The 17,476-nt window shown below is 38.6% G+C and overlaps 1 protein-coding gene across 4 annotated transcripts in view; it reads left to right on the forward strand.

Moving 5' to 3' along the window:
* Window positions 1-17,476, forward strand: part of RFX3 (regulatory factor X3) — a 341,608-nt gene that overhangs the window by 286,964 nt on the left and 37,168 nt on the right. For all 4 annotated transcript variants that reach the window (XM_005683704.2, XM_018052027.1, XM_018052029.1 and 1 more), the window contains 3 exons: window positions 305-402; window positions 3,403-3,552; window positions 11,310-11,518. In XM_005683704.2, coding sequence (XP_005683761.1) covers window positions 305-402; window positions 3,403-3,552; window positions 11,310-11,518 — 457 coding nt within the window. The remainder of the gene's footprint in view (window positions 1-304; window positions 403-3,402; window positions 3,553-11,309; window positions 11,519-17,476) is intronic.

Here is a 17,476-nt window from a genome sequence, read left to right on the forward strand (position 1 = left end):
ATTCCATAAGTATATTCACAACTGGTATATGTTGCTATAAGCAAAAAATGCTTGAATGTTTTCATTTCCCAATGAAGTGTCAGAAGTATCTGGGAACAAAATAGCTTTAAGACCAAAAAAGCCCACGATATAATATTTGGATTCTTTCATAGTTAGGAATAATGTTAAATAAAGTCTTGTTAATGAGGATAAGTTCTGTCTGTGCTATTTCAAATGTTATGGTTGTATGTTTTCCCTTATTCTAGCATAAAGATTAATGTTCTTTGGTATTTGTTTCGTTCTGCTTCTGTTCTTTAACATTTAGGTGCCTTGACCCAAGCCATTCGAAATTTTGCAAAAAGCCTTGAAGGTTGGCTTTCCAATGCCATGAACAATATTCCACAAAGAATGATACAAACCAAGGTACACTTTCATGTCCTTGCCTTTTCTTTTGTGTTTAGGAAATGGTCATGAACTATGAATTTTAAATCTGTCCTGTCAAATGATGTTATGTGAAATGTAGCATTGATTTTTATATTTGTATTTTATAACCATGTGGCAAAGAACTTCATAAGATACGTTGTTTAATAATGCTCCTTTCAGAGAGACTAGGGAAGCATTGTAGGTGTGGTGTATTTATCAGCCCTTTTCTAAAGTGTATATTTCAGGTTGCTTAATTTCAAATATTGAAAAGAATAGCCTAGAATGTGCAAATAATTTCCATTTGAATGAGTTTTAGATTTTTTTTAAGTCCCCTACTGTACTCGTATTCTGAATGCTCGTGTAAAATAATAACCATTTTGCTTTTCAGGATGTTTTGTTTTTAACACTGGAGAATGCTTTTGTGAATCAAGTAATCATTTCTTAAAGAGAACTGTTATCTCATAGTTGAGTGTATTACAAGAATATGGATTATTTAGCTGGAGATATGAATTCTATTCTTCACTTTTTTCCCTACTAACCATGTTACTTTAGATTAATCTGTGAACACACTTGACAGATTGGACTGATTCTGTCTAAACTTTGATAACAAAAATCACATTTGTGGCCTTTTGTCAAGGACTATATCTCCTGTCAGACTCCAACAATATGCCTTGGCTTTCAGTTTGAAAATGTAGTTGAAGCTCTTGTGGCTGACAAGTCTGTGATAGCACAAGTAACTCTCAGTTCTTCCTGTTTTGGCTTAAGGTTTGCAATAACACATTCTATCTCTAAAACACACTGAAGGTCACATTTCAAGGACATGTCCACCTTAGATTGTTGCTTGATTGAGCTGTGCTGTCAATATGGTAAGGTTAACCACATGTGGCTATTTACATTTAAATTTAATCAAATTGCATTAAAATTTTAGTTCCTCAGTCACACTAGCTACATTTCAAGTGCGTCTTAACCCATGTGACTAGTGGCTACAATATTAGGTAACACATATGTAGAGCATTTCCATCACTGCAGAAATGATTCCATCCTTGGCAGTTAGGTTCTAGAGTGCCACATTGAGGTGAGCAAATAAAGGAGGTGCTCTTTGATTAAGATGATCAGAGGAATGCTTTCCAACTTGCAAAGTCAGTCATAGTCATAACAATACTTTCAAACAACTAAAAGCATCTCCTACCCCAGTATCATCAAATGGTTGTGGTAGCAATCCAGCTGCACTATTGGTCATCTCATTGATCTCCAGAATTGATTTGGGTGGTTTCCCTTGGTGAAAGATGTCTTCTGCTACTCCTCTCTCAAGGATGTGCAGCCTTTTTTTAGCTGAGCATTCAGTCAACAAAGATGATCCAGCTGGACAAAGAAACAGCATAATGAGAATGTGACTGGAAGTTGTTATCATAATGCCTGGATTCATAGTCCACCTCTGTACTTTAGTTTCTCTGCAATCTTGAGTAAGATAGTAAACCTCCCCAAGGTATAACATGTGTCTAATGGGATGTTTATGAGAATTGAACATGGTAATGTAAGTTAGACATTTAACACAATGCCTGGCACATAATATGTACTTGCTTAGTACAAACCTCAGAGATGGGAAAATGTGAAATAGTCTCTCTGAGGATATGTGGATGTCCCCAAGCTCCACATGGTCCTAAAACATCTCACTATCAAGACAGGGCATCGTTGTCTTGTGGAACATTTACTCCCACTCAGCCAAAAGATTGTTCAATCATTTGCTTGTTTATATACCCACAGTGATTTAATGGCATTCCATCTATTCCTGTAAATACATTAAAATCCTCATTAGATCTGCTATGAAAGTAACAAATTTTCATGAGATCATGACATTTAGATATTTATTTAGACCTTTTTTTGTCATTATCTTTGCTATCTTTCTGCATAACCTGATTTGCTCAGGGTTTCAGCAGGAAATAAATGGTGTATCCAAAGAGAAGAATAATTGAAGAAAGTTTAATAAGGGTCTGTTTCTAAATGTGTAAACAGAGCTAAGAAAACTGAGGACTAGCGTTCGTGGGGGAAGCCTGCCCATCCCTAGGTCTGAATGGAAGAGAAGTGATTATGGCATCAGGAGCTCTTCTCCTCCATGCAGGACTATGGCCTTAGGAAGGAGAGAGCCAAAGTTGTGAGGGAATAAATTCTTTGACCACTTTCTTCTGTGCTTCAGTCCCTTACCAGTGGCTTTCATTGACCGAATCCAACTGGAAGCCCAAGGACAAGGGAGGCAGTTAATGTAATTTTTTCAGTTCAGTCTTCCCGGGCACAGAGCAGAAGGGGGAAGGATAGAAAGTACATTTCAGAGGGCAAACGGGGATTTTTCTGAATAACCCTTTTACATACATCCAGATTCGGAAAAAAAAAAAGAGTTTTTCTTATTGCTTGTGTCTGAGAAGTTTATTAGCTATCTATTTGCTAATATAGGTTTTGAGTTCTCCTATTTCACCTCAAAATTGACCACCCTTATTTCACCTCTATAAAATAAAGATTAAAAGAATGAATCTGAATGATAATGCTGTAAAAAGTATATTTTTTAACCCAGTTAAAAAGTGGAACTGGACAGTTTGGTTTTCCAAGTAAAAGGAAATTTTTTTTGTTTGCTTAGTTTGTAGCTGACTGTCGCACTGAGAATAAGAAATGAAAATCAACATTTTCCCTATTTTCCTAGACTAAATCATTTCTTGCTGATGATGAGTAGCTACTTGCAAGACCGGTTTAATTAATGGTGCACTCAGATGTCTAAGAATGTGGGAGTTTGTTTTAGCCTTGACCTCAACCTACTGAAAAGGAAAATAATACTTGGTTTAGAGGTTTAAATGCTATAATTTACAAGTAAACTGTCTCACCAAATGAATTTGAAATAAGTATCAGAGAGAAGCATTTAAAATTTGGCAAGGGAATAAAGATTTGAAAATTGCAGTGGTTTCTTTTATTGGAGGAGAAAAGAAATCCCAATTTAATTGGGTTTCTTTACAGGTTGCAGCTGTAAGTGCCTTTGCCCAGACTCTGCGAAGATACACGTCGCTCAATCACCTGGCCCAGGCAGCTCGTGCAGTGCTTCAGAACACTTCTCAGATCAACCAGATGCTCAATGACCTCAACCGTGTCGACTTTGCCAATGTCCAGGTACTCTGTTTTCTTTCAAAACAGATCTTTTAATAAAAGGTATCCAATATTTTTCTTCTTAATTAGGATCATCATATTTCTTTTCCACAGTTACATCAATTCACAGGCACATCTAGATTCACAATATCCTGAAAGAGGAGAGTTTTACTCAGCTATAACTTTACTGCTCCTCTGTTTTGTGGTTAAAGCCTGGGAAGATTTTTAGTGCTAGATTGCAACATACGTCACCAGGGTTTGCTGAATGATTAATAGAGTAAGGACAGCCATGGCCATTGAACATTGGTAGGCAAGAGTCAAAGCTATGGTAGTCATGTATGGATGTGAGAGTTGGACCATAAAGAAAGCTGAGTGTCAAAGAATTGATGCTTTTGAACTGTGGTGTTGGAGAAGATTCATGAGAGTCCCTTGGACTGCAAGAAGATCCAACCAGTCCATTCTAAAGGAAATCAGTCCTGAATATTCATTGGAAGGACTGATGCTAAAGCTGAAGCTCCAATACTTTGGCCATCTGATGTGAAGAACTGACTCACTGGAAAAGACCCTGATGCTGGGAAAGATTGAAGGCAGGAGGAAAAGGGGATGGCAGAGGATGAGATGGTTGGATGGCATCACCAACTCAATGGACATGAGTTTGAGCAAACTCCAGGAGATAGTGGATGATAAGGAAGCCTGGTATGCTGCAACCCATGGGGCTGTGAAGAATCAGACATGACTTAGCAACTGAACAGCAACAACATACACTAAAATAGGTATTATCAAAAAGATGAATAATAGCAAATGTTAATGAGGATATGGACAAATGGGAACCATTATACAGTAGTGATTGGACTGTAAAGTGCTACATCCACTTTTAAAGCTGTATGGCAGTTTCTTAAAAGGTTAAACATAGAGTTACCATATGATTTGGCAGTTTAACTCCTAGGTACATACCAAGAAAAATGAAAACATGTCCACCTAAAAACTTGTTCATGGATATTTCAGCAGCATTATTCATATTAGCCACATTAAAGTGGGAACAACTCAGATGTCCATTAACTGATGACTATATAGACAAAACATGGCATGTCACACAATTAAATGTTATCAGACAATAAAAAGAAATGAATTCTGTTCTGATACATCCTACAACACAGATGAACATTACACTAAGTGAAAGAAACCAGATACAAAGGACCTTATGTTATAAGATGCCATTTATATTAAAAGAGCAGGATAAGTAGATCTATAGGGACACACAGTAAATTAGTGGTTGCCTAGGTTCTGTAAACTAGGTGATTGGGATATGATAGATAAGGAGTATGTCATTTCTTCTTTAAGAAATGAATACATTTTAAAATTGATTGTGGTGGTAGATGGACTACTCTGTGAATATACTGAGAAAAACCATTGAATTATATACTTTTATTGAATGAATTGTTTGCTATATGAATTACATCTCAGTAAAACTCTTTTAAAAAATAGCATTGCTCAAAGATAAACTAATTATTTCTCCATTTCCTACAAATTTTAATCTACAATTCTGGGCTCATTTTATCATTTAAAATAAAAGTAATATTTGGGCTTGATTATTTTTTAGGGCGAGGATTTAGTAGTTACTTTCATTCTAACTTTGATGAATTTGATTTAGTCTTCTAATGTGCATCAGTTCAGTTCAGTCGCTTAGTTGTGTCCGACCCTTTGCGACCCCATGAATAGCAGCACGCCAGGCCTCCCTGTCCATCACCAACTCACAGAGTTCACTCAGATTCACGTCCATCGAGTCAGTGATGCCATCCAGCCATCTCATCCTCGGTCGTCCCCTTCTCTTCCTGACCCCAATCCCTCCCAGCATCAAAGTCTTTTCCAATGAGTCAACTCTTTGCATGAGATGGCCAAAGTGCTGGAGTTTCAGCTTTAGTATCATTCCTTCCAAAGAAATCCCAGGGCTGATCTCCTTCAGAATGGACTGGTTGGATCTCCTTGCAGTCCAAGGGACTCTCAAGAGTCTTCTCCAACACCACAGTTCAAAAGCATCAATTCTTCGGCGCTCAGCCTTCTTCACAGTCCAACTCTCACATCCATACATGACCACTGGAAAAACCATAGCCTTGACTAGACGGACCTTTGTTGGCAAAGTAATGTCTCTGCTTTTGAATATGCTATCTAGGTTGATCATAACTTTTCTTCCAAGGAGTGTCTTTTAATTTCATGGCTGCAGTCACCATCTGCAGTGATTTTGGAGCCCCCAAAAATAAAGTCTGCCACTGTTTCCACTGTTTCCCCATCTATTTCCCATGAAGTGATGGGACCGGATGCCATGATCTTCGTTTTCTGAATGTTGAACTTCGGGCCAACTTTTTCACTCTCCTCTTTCACTTTCATCAAGAGGCTTTTTAGTTCCTCTTCACTTTCTGTCATAAGGGTGGTGTCATCTGCATATCTGAGGTTATTGATATTTCTCCCAGCAATCTTGATTCCAGCTTGTGTTTCTTCCAGCCCAGCGTTTCTCATGATGTACTCTGCATAGAAGTTAAATAAGCAGGGTGACAATATACAGCCTTGACGTACTCCTTTTCCTATTTGGAACTGGTCTGTTGTTCCATGTCCAGTTCTAACTATTGCTTCCTGACCTGCATACAGATTTCTCAAGAGGCAGGTCAGGTGGTCTGGTATTCCCATCTCTCTCAGAATTTTCCACAGTTTATTGTGATCGAATGTGCATAGTTTTTCTTAAATCTATATAAACATCTGTTTATATATGTGTGTATATATATACACACATAAAAACATACAAACATGCACATGCCAATTCATAATCTCCATAAGAACAAACTCATGTTTACAAATCCATTAACTTTACATATTTCAGTGGAACTTATATTACCTGATTTTACTGGGAATATTAAGAGCTCATACAGTATTGTCTTAAAATGTATACTATAATGTTAATTTCAAATCTTCATTCAGAAAAAATATGTTTAAAAGTACCTTAAGAAAAGTTGAAATGGTAAGGAAACTTCTAGTCTCAAACAGTAATTTAAGTCTAATAGCAAAAAAACATATTTAAGACTGATTCCTGACAAAATCTGAGAAAGATTTTAAATTTTCTGTTAATTTTCACTTGTATAGTTGTGTGTCTGAATCATGTGAAGTATTTACAGAAATGAGTTCTTCCTGGCTATAAATGCCATACTTGGCAACATTATTACATATAAATCTAATAGTTATACATCTTTACTATGCTCATTCTCATCCTCTCTACTCACCAACTGAGGCTACCTTTTCCCTTCTTTAAGTACCAGATTTTCCTGGGTTTCCACAACAGTTATTAGTGCTGAAACCTGTGTGCTCAAGTATCTATCCTGCAGGGCCTCCTTCCTTCAGTTCAGTTCAGTTCAGTTGCTCAGTTGTGTCCAGCTCTTTGTGACCCCATAAATCACAGCATGCCAGGCCTCCCTGTCCATCACCAACTCACGGAGTTCACTCAGACTCAAATCCATCGGGTCAGAGATGCCATCCAGCCATCTCATCCTCTGTCGTACCCTTCTCCTCCTGCCCCCAATCCCTCCCAGCATCAAAGTCTTTTCCAATGAGTCAACTCTTCGCATGAAGTGGCCAAAGTACTGGAGTTTCAGCTTTAGCATCATTCCTTCCAAAGAACGCCCAGGACTGATCTCCTTTAGAATAGAGTGGTGGATCTCCTTGCAGTCCAAGGGACTCTCGAGAGTCTTCTCCAACACCACAATTCAAAAGCATCAATTCTTCGGTGCTCAGCTTTCTTCACAGTCCAACTCTCACATCCATACATGACCACTGGAAAAACCATAACCTTGACTAGACAGACCTTTGTTGGCAAAGTAATGTCTCTGCTTTTAGGACCATGAACACAGTGGTAGCCCTGCATTTCCCTCTACATTTTACTTCTCACCACTCTTGTTCATTTTAATACGTAATCTTTTCAGGTTAACATATTTGATTTTAACTCCCTTCTTTCTTTCCTTTTCTGTTCTACATTTTGCCTGGTTTTCTGAGTCCCCTGGTTTTCTCAGTCTTCTAGCTCCCATTCCACCTTCATCACCATCTCCTGTTCATTTGAAAATTGTCCCTGTCCCTATGAGATTAACCTCAGTAAGACTGATACATGTAAGGATGAAGGTCTTGTAATAAGGAAACTTTAAAACAGTGAAACCATGTGTAAGGGTTAATATTTTAATGCTCTGAAGGAAAAGTGAAAGTGTTAGTTGCTCAGTTGTGTCTGACTCTTTGCGACCCCATGGACTGTAGCCTGCCAGGCTTCTCTGTTCGTGGGATTCTCCAGGCAAGAATACTGGAGTAGGTTCCCCATTTCCTTCTCCCGGGGATCTTCACGGCCCAAAAATCAAAGTCAGATCTCCCACATTGTAAGCAGACTTGTTACCATCTGAGCCACTGTCTAGCCACCAGGGAAGCCTCTGTCATCACTTCATCATTCTCTAATCAGATCTTTTCCTCATGCATTCAGGATAACCTTTCCTATTGCAGTATAATTGGTTTTCTGTTTAATTGATAGCATTATAGTAGTATTTCTTTCTAATTTTTTTGTGTGTAAATGGATAGTTTTTCAACTACAGTATGGGCTAAATATACTTGGGTTAGTTGACCTGATAACCTAACTTTTGCATATACTTATGTTTCTGTATTTAAAAAAGAATCTGATTTTGAAGTTACTGACTTCTTATCATCTTAGAGATATTTATTTCCAAGATAATAATATTTTTAGTTTTCATCCTTACCTTTTTCCACTAAAGAATTAAAATAGCCAAATTCCTTCACAAGGGAGTATTTACAGGGTACTCAGTTGTTAGTATATTTTCAACCTTGGGAGTACTAAAATGAAACCTAATTTGAAAAGCCAGAATAATGTCCTGTGGCTTTATTTCTCTAAGCTTAGTCTTAGATTATCATTTTCTCTTGGCAAATCTAACTGTAGGAAGTAGTGAGTTTGATTTTATGTTAAGAAATGAAGTTAAATTCTTCCAAGGATACCAGTAAGTTCCCTCTGTTCCTTGCCAATACATAAAACATATCTCCCACAGTGGCTTCCCATAGAATTTCAGTTTTGCAAGATGAAAAAGATCTAATGTACAGTATTGAGCATAAGTAGACACTCATATTGTTATTGTTTATTGTATTTATTGTAGTCGCTAAGTCATGTTCAACTCTTGTGACCCCTGAGAAACTGTGAGATTTCCCAGGCAAGAATACTGGAGTGGGTTGTCATTTCCTTCTCCAAGGGATCTTCCTGACCCAGAGATTGAACCCGCATCTTTTGCATTGGAAGACAGATTCTTTACCACTGAGCCATCAGGAAATCCCTAACACTGCTATACTGTATCCTGTAAAATGGTTAAAATGATAAGTTTTATGTTTCTTGTTTTATACCACAGACCAAAAAATGCTTGGATATTTGTGGATTTTAAGCGCACACACACACAAAACAGCATCCCCTGTCTTTTTCTTGAGCCTAAATTCTTTCCTCCTTATCTGCATCCCAGGTAGCGCTAGTGGTAAAGAGCCCATCTGCCAATGCGGGAGACATAGAGATGTGAGTTTGATCCCTGGGTTGGAAAGATCCGCCCCCACCACCGCCCTGGAGAAGGGCATGGCTGCCCACTCCGGAATTCTTGCCTACAGAATCCTATGGACAGAGGAGCTGCAGTCCATAGGGTCGCAAAGAGTCGAATATAACTGAAACAACTTAGCATGTACACAACTTCTTCCCTGGGTGCTCTCCTCAACTGTTGAACTGATATAAAATTTCTGAGAGTCATTTAACTGTATTTTGAAAGATCTTAACTATTCTTATGTAAATCTATTATATAGACATAAGTACAAACTAAGTAAAGATGTAGTTACAAGATTGCTAATTCCAGCATTATTCCTAAGAGTAAAAATTTGGTAGCAGCTATGTGGAAAAAATGTGCAGCTATGTGGAATTGACTTTGTAAATAATGGATATTCATTTATTGAAGCAAATTGAGTCATTGAGTAATAAATGTAGCTCCTCATTTGCCTATATATAAAGTAAAACTAAGCAAAATATCAAGTAAAATATATAATATGATCCTCTTTAAAGTAATACATATATACATAAATATACATGCATATGTATATATTGCATGTGAACAATTTGAAAATTAGCATGTTGTAGTTCTCTCTTAATGTTGGCATTTTAGATACTCTTAATATTTTGTTTCTTTTTATTTGTACTTTCAAATTTAATAGTCGTATTTTAGTGTACTTAAAATACTTAAAAGTGATACTTAGGAGGTAAAAATCTGAAAGCCTTTATTATTAATTAGATAAGAGAAGGAAGGTTAGTAGATGGCATCATCAGCTGGGAATTTGGAAGAAGCCCTAAGTTTCCCTGAGAAAGAAAAATGAATTGAGTTTAGCCATTTTCTATTTGAAGTACCTCCCAGTTGAAATGTCTTTTGAGTAAGGTAAAGTCTGTGGGATCAGGAGAGATCCTGGAATCAGAGGGTGGAGATTAAGGATTGATTCAGTTGAAAGGTTGATTTAAATAAATTTGTCCTCTGAGAACAGATTGAAAGCTATAGAGACTTTTCAGAAAAACACACACATATTGGTAAGGTTTTACATATAGAATTAGAACCTTCACAGACACCCCTCCAAAGAACTCTATGTTGAAAATATTATCTGGACACAATGAATCTAGCTTAAAAATTCTTGTCACATTTTACTTCTCTAATTTTATGTTTGGGGAAAACGAGGCCCACGTAGATTAAATGAATTGCTTAAAATCAAATTAGTGGATTCAGGCCCTATGTTAAAATCCAAGTCTTCACTCAAATATCATATTAATATTTTCAGATAATTATATTCTGACCTAAAAGAGTACAATTTTTTTTAATCTTAAAATGCAGCACAGCACTAGAAACATGGTAAAACTTACAGCAACCACTGAAAATTAACTTTAAAAGTTTCTATTTTCATCCCTTTTACCAAACATGAAACTTTCCTATCAGAACCAGAAGGAAAACTATAGTAATCAAATTTCTTCATAGGTAGCATCCCTATATTTTCTCTAATGTATTTTTGGTTATTGTTATTGTTGTTTTCGGTTCTGTGAATTAATTGGCATTCATAGCTTTTACCTTGAGAGTCCTTGGGACTTCAGTTTCTTTCCCATGAAACTCATACAGCATATACTTCTGCCTTGTATCATTCATTGTTTTTGTCTTAATCCTTAGGGGCCACTTTGGTCCAATTGAAGCTATTTATCCATTCTGACTTACTCTAAATCTTTTCAAATGAATTGGCTTTAGTTTTATCTGATTGAGAAGTAAAAGAGTATAAAAAAAGACTCTACATACGGTAAGTTCAGGCTCCTCTTCTTTTTTTTTTTTACTTTACAATACTGTATTGATTTTGCCATACATCAACATGAGTCCGCCACGGGTGTACATAAGTTCCCACTCCTGAACCCCCCTCCCACCTCGCTCTCTTCTTCTTAAGTAATGATGTATTTTAGTCTTTCACACAGACTAGCTAATGTAGAACACCAAGTCATACCTGTATGTCACATCACTTTTTCATGCGCAGAAGTGATGTTAGTTTCCCTAACAACTGCCAAGCAGTCATTTGTTTTTCTTAATTCATTTAATTGTTTTGCACTTTCAAAATAGCTTGCCATTCATGCTTAGGGTTTGTGTGCTGACATTCCGTGAAAAACTGCTGACTTGAACTTGTCCTTTGGTTTCTGTGTACTGTCCCAGGAGCAGGCTTCCTGGGTGTGCCAGTGTGATGACAACATGGTTCAGAGACTAGAAACAGACTTCAAGATGACTCTTCAGCAGCAGAGCACCCTGGAGCAGTGGGCAGCGTGGCTCGACAATGTGATGATGCAAGCACTGAAACCCTATGAAGGAAGACCCAGTTTTCCTAAAGCTGCCAGGCAATTTCTGCTTAAATGGTCTTTCTACAGGTATCATCTCAATGTTTCCTATTCTGCAATTATGTATGTACATGCTTCTCAGAAAAAAAGAAAAGAGTGAGGAGTTTAGTATGTAGAAACTCTCTGTTGTGATTATCTTCAGCCCACCTTGTGATTACAGCATCATGGAATTGAACCAGGAGGCTTTTGGAAATAAAATTTCTGCTGGGAAAAGAAAGCCTCTTATTCAGAGCCCTAGAAGTTCTCAGATGGGAACATCAGAGATTGCAGTCTAGATACTGTGCTTAACAAGAGTCAGGAAAGTCCTCCTTTTGGCAAACATGTATCATTCAGGCTTTCCACCACTCTTCTTTTTATTCTCTACTTCAGGGATTCTCAGACTGTCCTTCCCTAGACCAGTAGCATGGCTGTTGCTTGGAAACACATTAAAAATGTGTATTTTCAGACCCCTCCCCCAAACCTACCTTAATCACGAATTGCGGAGGAGAGGCCTAGCAATCTATGCTTTTTATAAAGTTCCGTCCAGGCAATTCAGATGAATACTCAGAACAATCTAGTTAATTTTTTCATTTGATCAATTAAAATTGTTCTCAAACCTAGTTGCACCTCAGAATTAGTGGAAAGAAAAACAAAGCGCCTACCTACCTCCCAAAACTTACACACTCAAAATCATGGTGGTTCGAAAGTAGTAATTAGCAGTAGGGATAATCAGAAATTCTTTTTCTTCAGAAAGGTTACTCCTTGTATTCTAATGCATAGCTAGTTTAATATCAAATAATCTAGTAGATAACTCAAAATAAATAGCTTTTCAGTTCTGTTCAGTTCCTCGGTCGTGTCCGACTCTTTGCAACCCCATGAATCATAGCACGCCAGGCCTCCCTGTCCATCACCAACTCCCGGAGTTCACTCAGACTCACATCCATCGAGTCAGAGATGCCATCCAGCCATCTCATTCTCTGTCGTCCCCTTCTCTTCCTGCCCACAATCCCTCCCAGCATCAAAGTCTTTTCCAATGAGTCAACTCTTGGCATGAGGTGGCCAAAGTACTGGAGTTTCAGCTTCAGCATCATTCCTTCCAAAGAAATCCCAGGGCTGATCTCCTTTAGAATGGACTGGTTGGATCTCCTTGCAGTCCAAGGGACTCTCAAGAGTCTTCTCCAACACCACAGTTCAAAAGCATCAATTCTTCGGTGCTCAGCTTTCTTCCCAGTTCAACTCTCACATCCATGCATGGCTACTGGAAAAAGCATAGCCTTGACTAGATGGACCTTTGTTGGCAAAGTAATGTCTCTGCTTTTGAATATGCTCTATAGGTTGGTCATAACTTTCCTTCCAAGGAGTAAGCGTCTTTTAATTTCATAGCTGCAGTCACCATCTGCAGTGATTTTGGAGCCCCAAAAACTAAAATCTGACACTGTTTCTACTGTTTCTCCATCTATTTCCCATGAAGTGATGGGACGAGATGCCATGATCTTTGTTTTCTGAATGTTGAGCTTTAAGCCAAATTTTTCACTCTCCTCTTTCCCTTTCATCAAGAGGCTTTTTAGTTCCTCTTCACTTTCTGCCATAAGGGTGGTGTCATCTGCATATCTGAGGTTATTGATAGTTCTCCTGGCAATCTTGATTCCAGCTTGTGCTTCTTCCAGCCCAGCGTTTCTCGTGATGTACTCTGCATATAAGTTAAATAAGCAGGATGACAAATCACTTTTGGGCTAAAATAATTTATAGGTAAATGTATGTTTTTTTAGGCATAGAATATCCCCAGAAGAGGAAAATTACTTATCAGTTCAGTTCAGTTCAGTCACTCAGTCATGTCTGACTCTTAGCAACACCATGAATCGCAGCACGCCAGGCCTCCTTGTCCATCACCAACTCCCGAAATTCACTCAAACTGATGTCCATCGAGTTGGTGATGCCGTCTAGTCATCTTATTCTCTGTTGTCCCCTTCTACTCCTGCCCCCAATCCCTCCCAGCATCAGAGTCTTTTCCAATGAGTCAACTCTTCGCATGAAATGGCCAAAGTATTGGAGTTTCAGCTCCAGCATCAGTCCTTCCAATGAACACCCAGGACTGATCTCCTTTAGAGTGGACTGGTTGGATCTCCTTGCAGTCCAAGGGACTCTCAAGAGTCTTCTCCAGCACCATAGTTTAAAAGCATCAATTCTTCGGTGCTTAGCTTTCTTCACAGTCCAACGTTCACATCCATACATAACCACTGGAAAAGCCATATCCTTGACTAGACAGACCTTTGTTGGTAATGTAATGTCTCTGCTTTTTAATATGCTCTATAGATTGCTCATAACTTTCCTGCCAAGGAGTAAGCGTCCTTTAATTTCATGGCTGCAGTCACCATCTGCAGTGATTTTGGAACCCCCAAAAATAAAGTCTGACACTGTTTCCACTGTTTCCCCATCTATTTCCCATAAAGTGATCGGACCAGATGCCATGATCTTCGTTTTCTGAATGTTTTTAAGCCAACTTTTTCACTCTCCTCTTTCACTTTCATCAAGAGGCTTTTTAGTTCCTCTTCACTTTCTGCCATAAGGGAGGTATCATCTGCATATCTGAGGTTATTGCTATTTCTTCGGGCAATCTTGATTCCAGCTTGTGTTTCTTCCAGTCCAGCATATTTCTCATGACATACTCAGCATATAAGTTAAATAAGCAGGGTGACAATATGCACCCTGACGTACTCCTTTTCCTATTTGGAACGAGTCTGTTGTTCCAGTTTAGTTCAGTTCAGTCGCTCAGTCGTGTCCGACTCTTTGCGATCCCATGAATTGCAGCACGCCAGGCCTCCCTGTCCATCACCAACTCCCGGAGTTCACTCAGACTCATGTCCATCGAGTCAATGATGCCATCCAGCCATCTCATCCTCTGTCATCCCCTTCTCCTCCTGCCCCCAATCCCTCCGAGCATCAGAGTCTTTTCCAATGAGTCAACTCTTCACATGCGGTGGCCAAAGTACTGGAGTTTCAGCTTTAGCATCATTCCTTCCAAAGAAATCCCAGGGCTGATCTCCTTCAGAATGGACTGCTTGGATCTCCTTGCAGTCCAAGGGACTCTCAAGAGTCTTCTCCAACACCACAGTTCAAAAGCATCAATTCTTCGGCGCTCAGCCCTCTTCATAGTCCAACTCTCACATCCATACATGACCACTGGAAAAACCATAGCCTTGACTAAATGGACCTTAGTCGGCAAACTGATATCTCTGGTTTTGAATATGCTATCTAGGTTGGTCATAACTTTCCTTCCAAGGAGTAAGCGTCTTTTAATTTCATGGCTGCAGTCACCATCTGCAGTGATTTTGGAGCCCAAAAAAATAAAGTCTGACACTGTTTCCACTGTTTCCCCATCTATTTCCCATAAAGTGATAGGACCAGATGCCATGATCTTCGTTTTCTGAATGTTGAGCTTTAAGCCAACTTTTTCACTCTCCTCTTTCACTTTCATCAAGAGGCTTTTTAGTTCCTCTTCACTTTCTGCCATAAGGGTGGTGTCATCTGCACATCTGAGGTTATTGATATTGCTCCCGGCAATCTTGATTCCAGCTTGTGTTTCTTCCAGTCCAGTGTTTCTCATGATGTACTCTGCAGAGAAGTTAAATAAGCAGGGTGACAATATACAGCCTTGACATACTCCTTTTCCTATTTGGAACCAGTCTGTTGTTCCATGTCCAGTTCCAACTGTTGCTTCCTGACCTGCATACAGATTTCTCAAGAGGCAGGTCAGGTGGTCTGGTAGTCCCATCTCTTTAAGAATTTTTCAGTTTATTGTGATCCACACAATCAGAGGCTTTGGCATAGTCAATAAAGCAGAAATAGATGTTTTTCTGAAACTCTCTAGGTTTTTCAATGATCCAGCGGATGTTGGCAATTTTACTCTGGTTCTTCTGCCTTTCCTGAAACCAGCATGAACATCTGGAAGTTCACGGTTCGCGTATTGCTGAAGCCTGGCTTGGAGAATTTTGAGCTTTACTTTACTAGTGTGAGCGATGAGTGCAATTGTGCGGTAGTTTGAGCATTCTTTGGCGTTGCCTTTCTTTGGTATTGTAATGAAAATGGACCTTTTCCAGGCTTGTGGCCACTGCTGAGTTTTCCAAATTTGCTGGCATATTGAGTGCAGCACTTTCACAGCATCATCTTCCAGGATTTGAAACAGCTCAATTGGAATTCCATCACCTCCACTAACTTTGTTTGTAGTGATGCTTTCTAAGGCCCACTTGACTTCACATTCCAGGATGTCTTTCTCTAGGAGATTGATCACACCATTGTGATCATCTGGGTCATGAAGATCTTTTTTGTACAGTTCTTCTGTGTATTCTTGCCACCTCTTCTTAATATCTTCTGCTTCTGTTAGGTCCATACCATTTCTGTCCTTTATCTTTGCATGAAATGTTCCCTTGGTATCTCTAATTTTCTTGAAGAGATCTCTAGTCTTTCCCATTCTGTTGTTTTCCTCTATTTCTTTACATTGATCACTGAGGAAGGCTTTCTTATCTCTTCTTGCTATTCTTTGGAACTCTGCATTCAAATGGGTATATCTTTCCTTTTCTTCTTTGCTTTTTGCTTCTCTTCTTTTCACAGCTGTTTGTAAGGCCTCCCCAGACATCCATTTTGTTGTTTTGCCTTTATTTTCCATGGGGATGGTCTTGATCCCTGTCTTCTGTACAATGTCACAAACCTCCATCCATAGTTCATCAGGCACTCTCTCTATCAGATCTAGTCCCTTAAATATGTTTCTCACTTCCACTGTGTAATCATAAGGGATTTGATTTAGGTCATACTGAATGGTCTAGTGATTTTCCCTACTTTTTTCAATTTAAGTCTGAATTTATATATGATATCAAATGTTGTGATGAGCCATTGACCTTAGGTCTACTCCAGGGTTTAAAAACAGACTCTGAGTAATACTCCATTGTGTATATGTACCACAGCTTTCTTATCCATTCATCTGCTGATGGACATCTAGGTTGTTTCCATGTCCTGGCTATTATAAACAGTGCTGCGATGAACATTGGGGTACGTTAAAAAGAATTCATTTGAATCAGTTCTGATGAGATGGATGAAACTGGAGCCAATTATACAGAGTGAAGTAAGCCAGAAAGAAAAACACCAATACAGTATACTAACACATATATATGGAATTTAGGAAGATGGCAATGACGACCCTGTATGCAAGACAGGAAAAAAGACACAGATGTGTATAACGGACTTTTGGACTCAGAGGGAGAGGGAGAGGGTGGGATGATTTGGGAGAATGGGAATTCTAACTTGTATACTGTCATGTAAGAATTGAATCGCCAGTCCATGTCTGACGTAGGGTGCAGCTTGCTTGGGGCAGGTGCATGGGGATGACCCAGAGAGATGTTGTGGGGAGGGAGGTGGGAGGGGGGTCCATGTTTGGGAACGCATGTAAGAATTAAAGATTTTAAAATTTAAAAAAAAATAAAAAATAAAAAAAAAATAAAAAAAATTATTAATGTACAATCAGGTTAACCAGGCCTAACTTGAGTTTCTGACAACACCATATGAAAATACAATATATATAATCACATATTACTGTAAATCTTTCCCATAAGGTCATGGCTCCTTAAAAAAAAAATAAATAAAAATAAAAACAGACTCTGTGCAAGTTGGCATATATACCATCTATATGGCATAGGATGGAATTGACAGATGGAGTTCCATTTCTTAAGATGTTAGGTAAATTACATTTTTGACCGCAGCATTTACTCTTGTGGTGAGAGTTCATTTCTTTTCTTCTTTAGATCATAATGGGCTTTCTAAAAGCCATATGTACTTTAAACTTTAGGCAGTCCCTAATTTAATTCGTGTGCAACCATGCGCTCATCAAAATAGTGGCTACAGGACCTACCACTGACTGTGGCTATGAGTACACTGTGGTCATCATCTGGACATCAGTAGTGAGTCCAAAACAGTTGTGAGGAGAGATGATATGCAAAGGAATAGCAAAGTTTAGAGACT

Source organism: Capra hircus, chromosome 8 (assembly GCF_001704415.2).
Source record: "Capra hircus breed San Clemente chromosome 8, ASM170441v1, whole genome shotgun sequence".
Lineage (NCBI taxonomy): Eukaryota > Metazoa > Chordata > Mammalia > Artiodactyla > Bovidae > Capra > Capra hircus.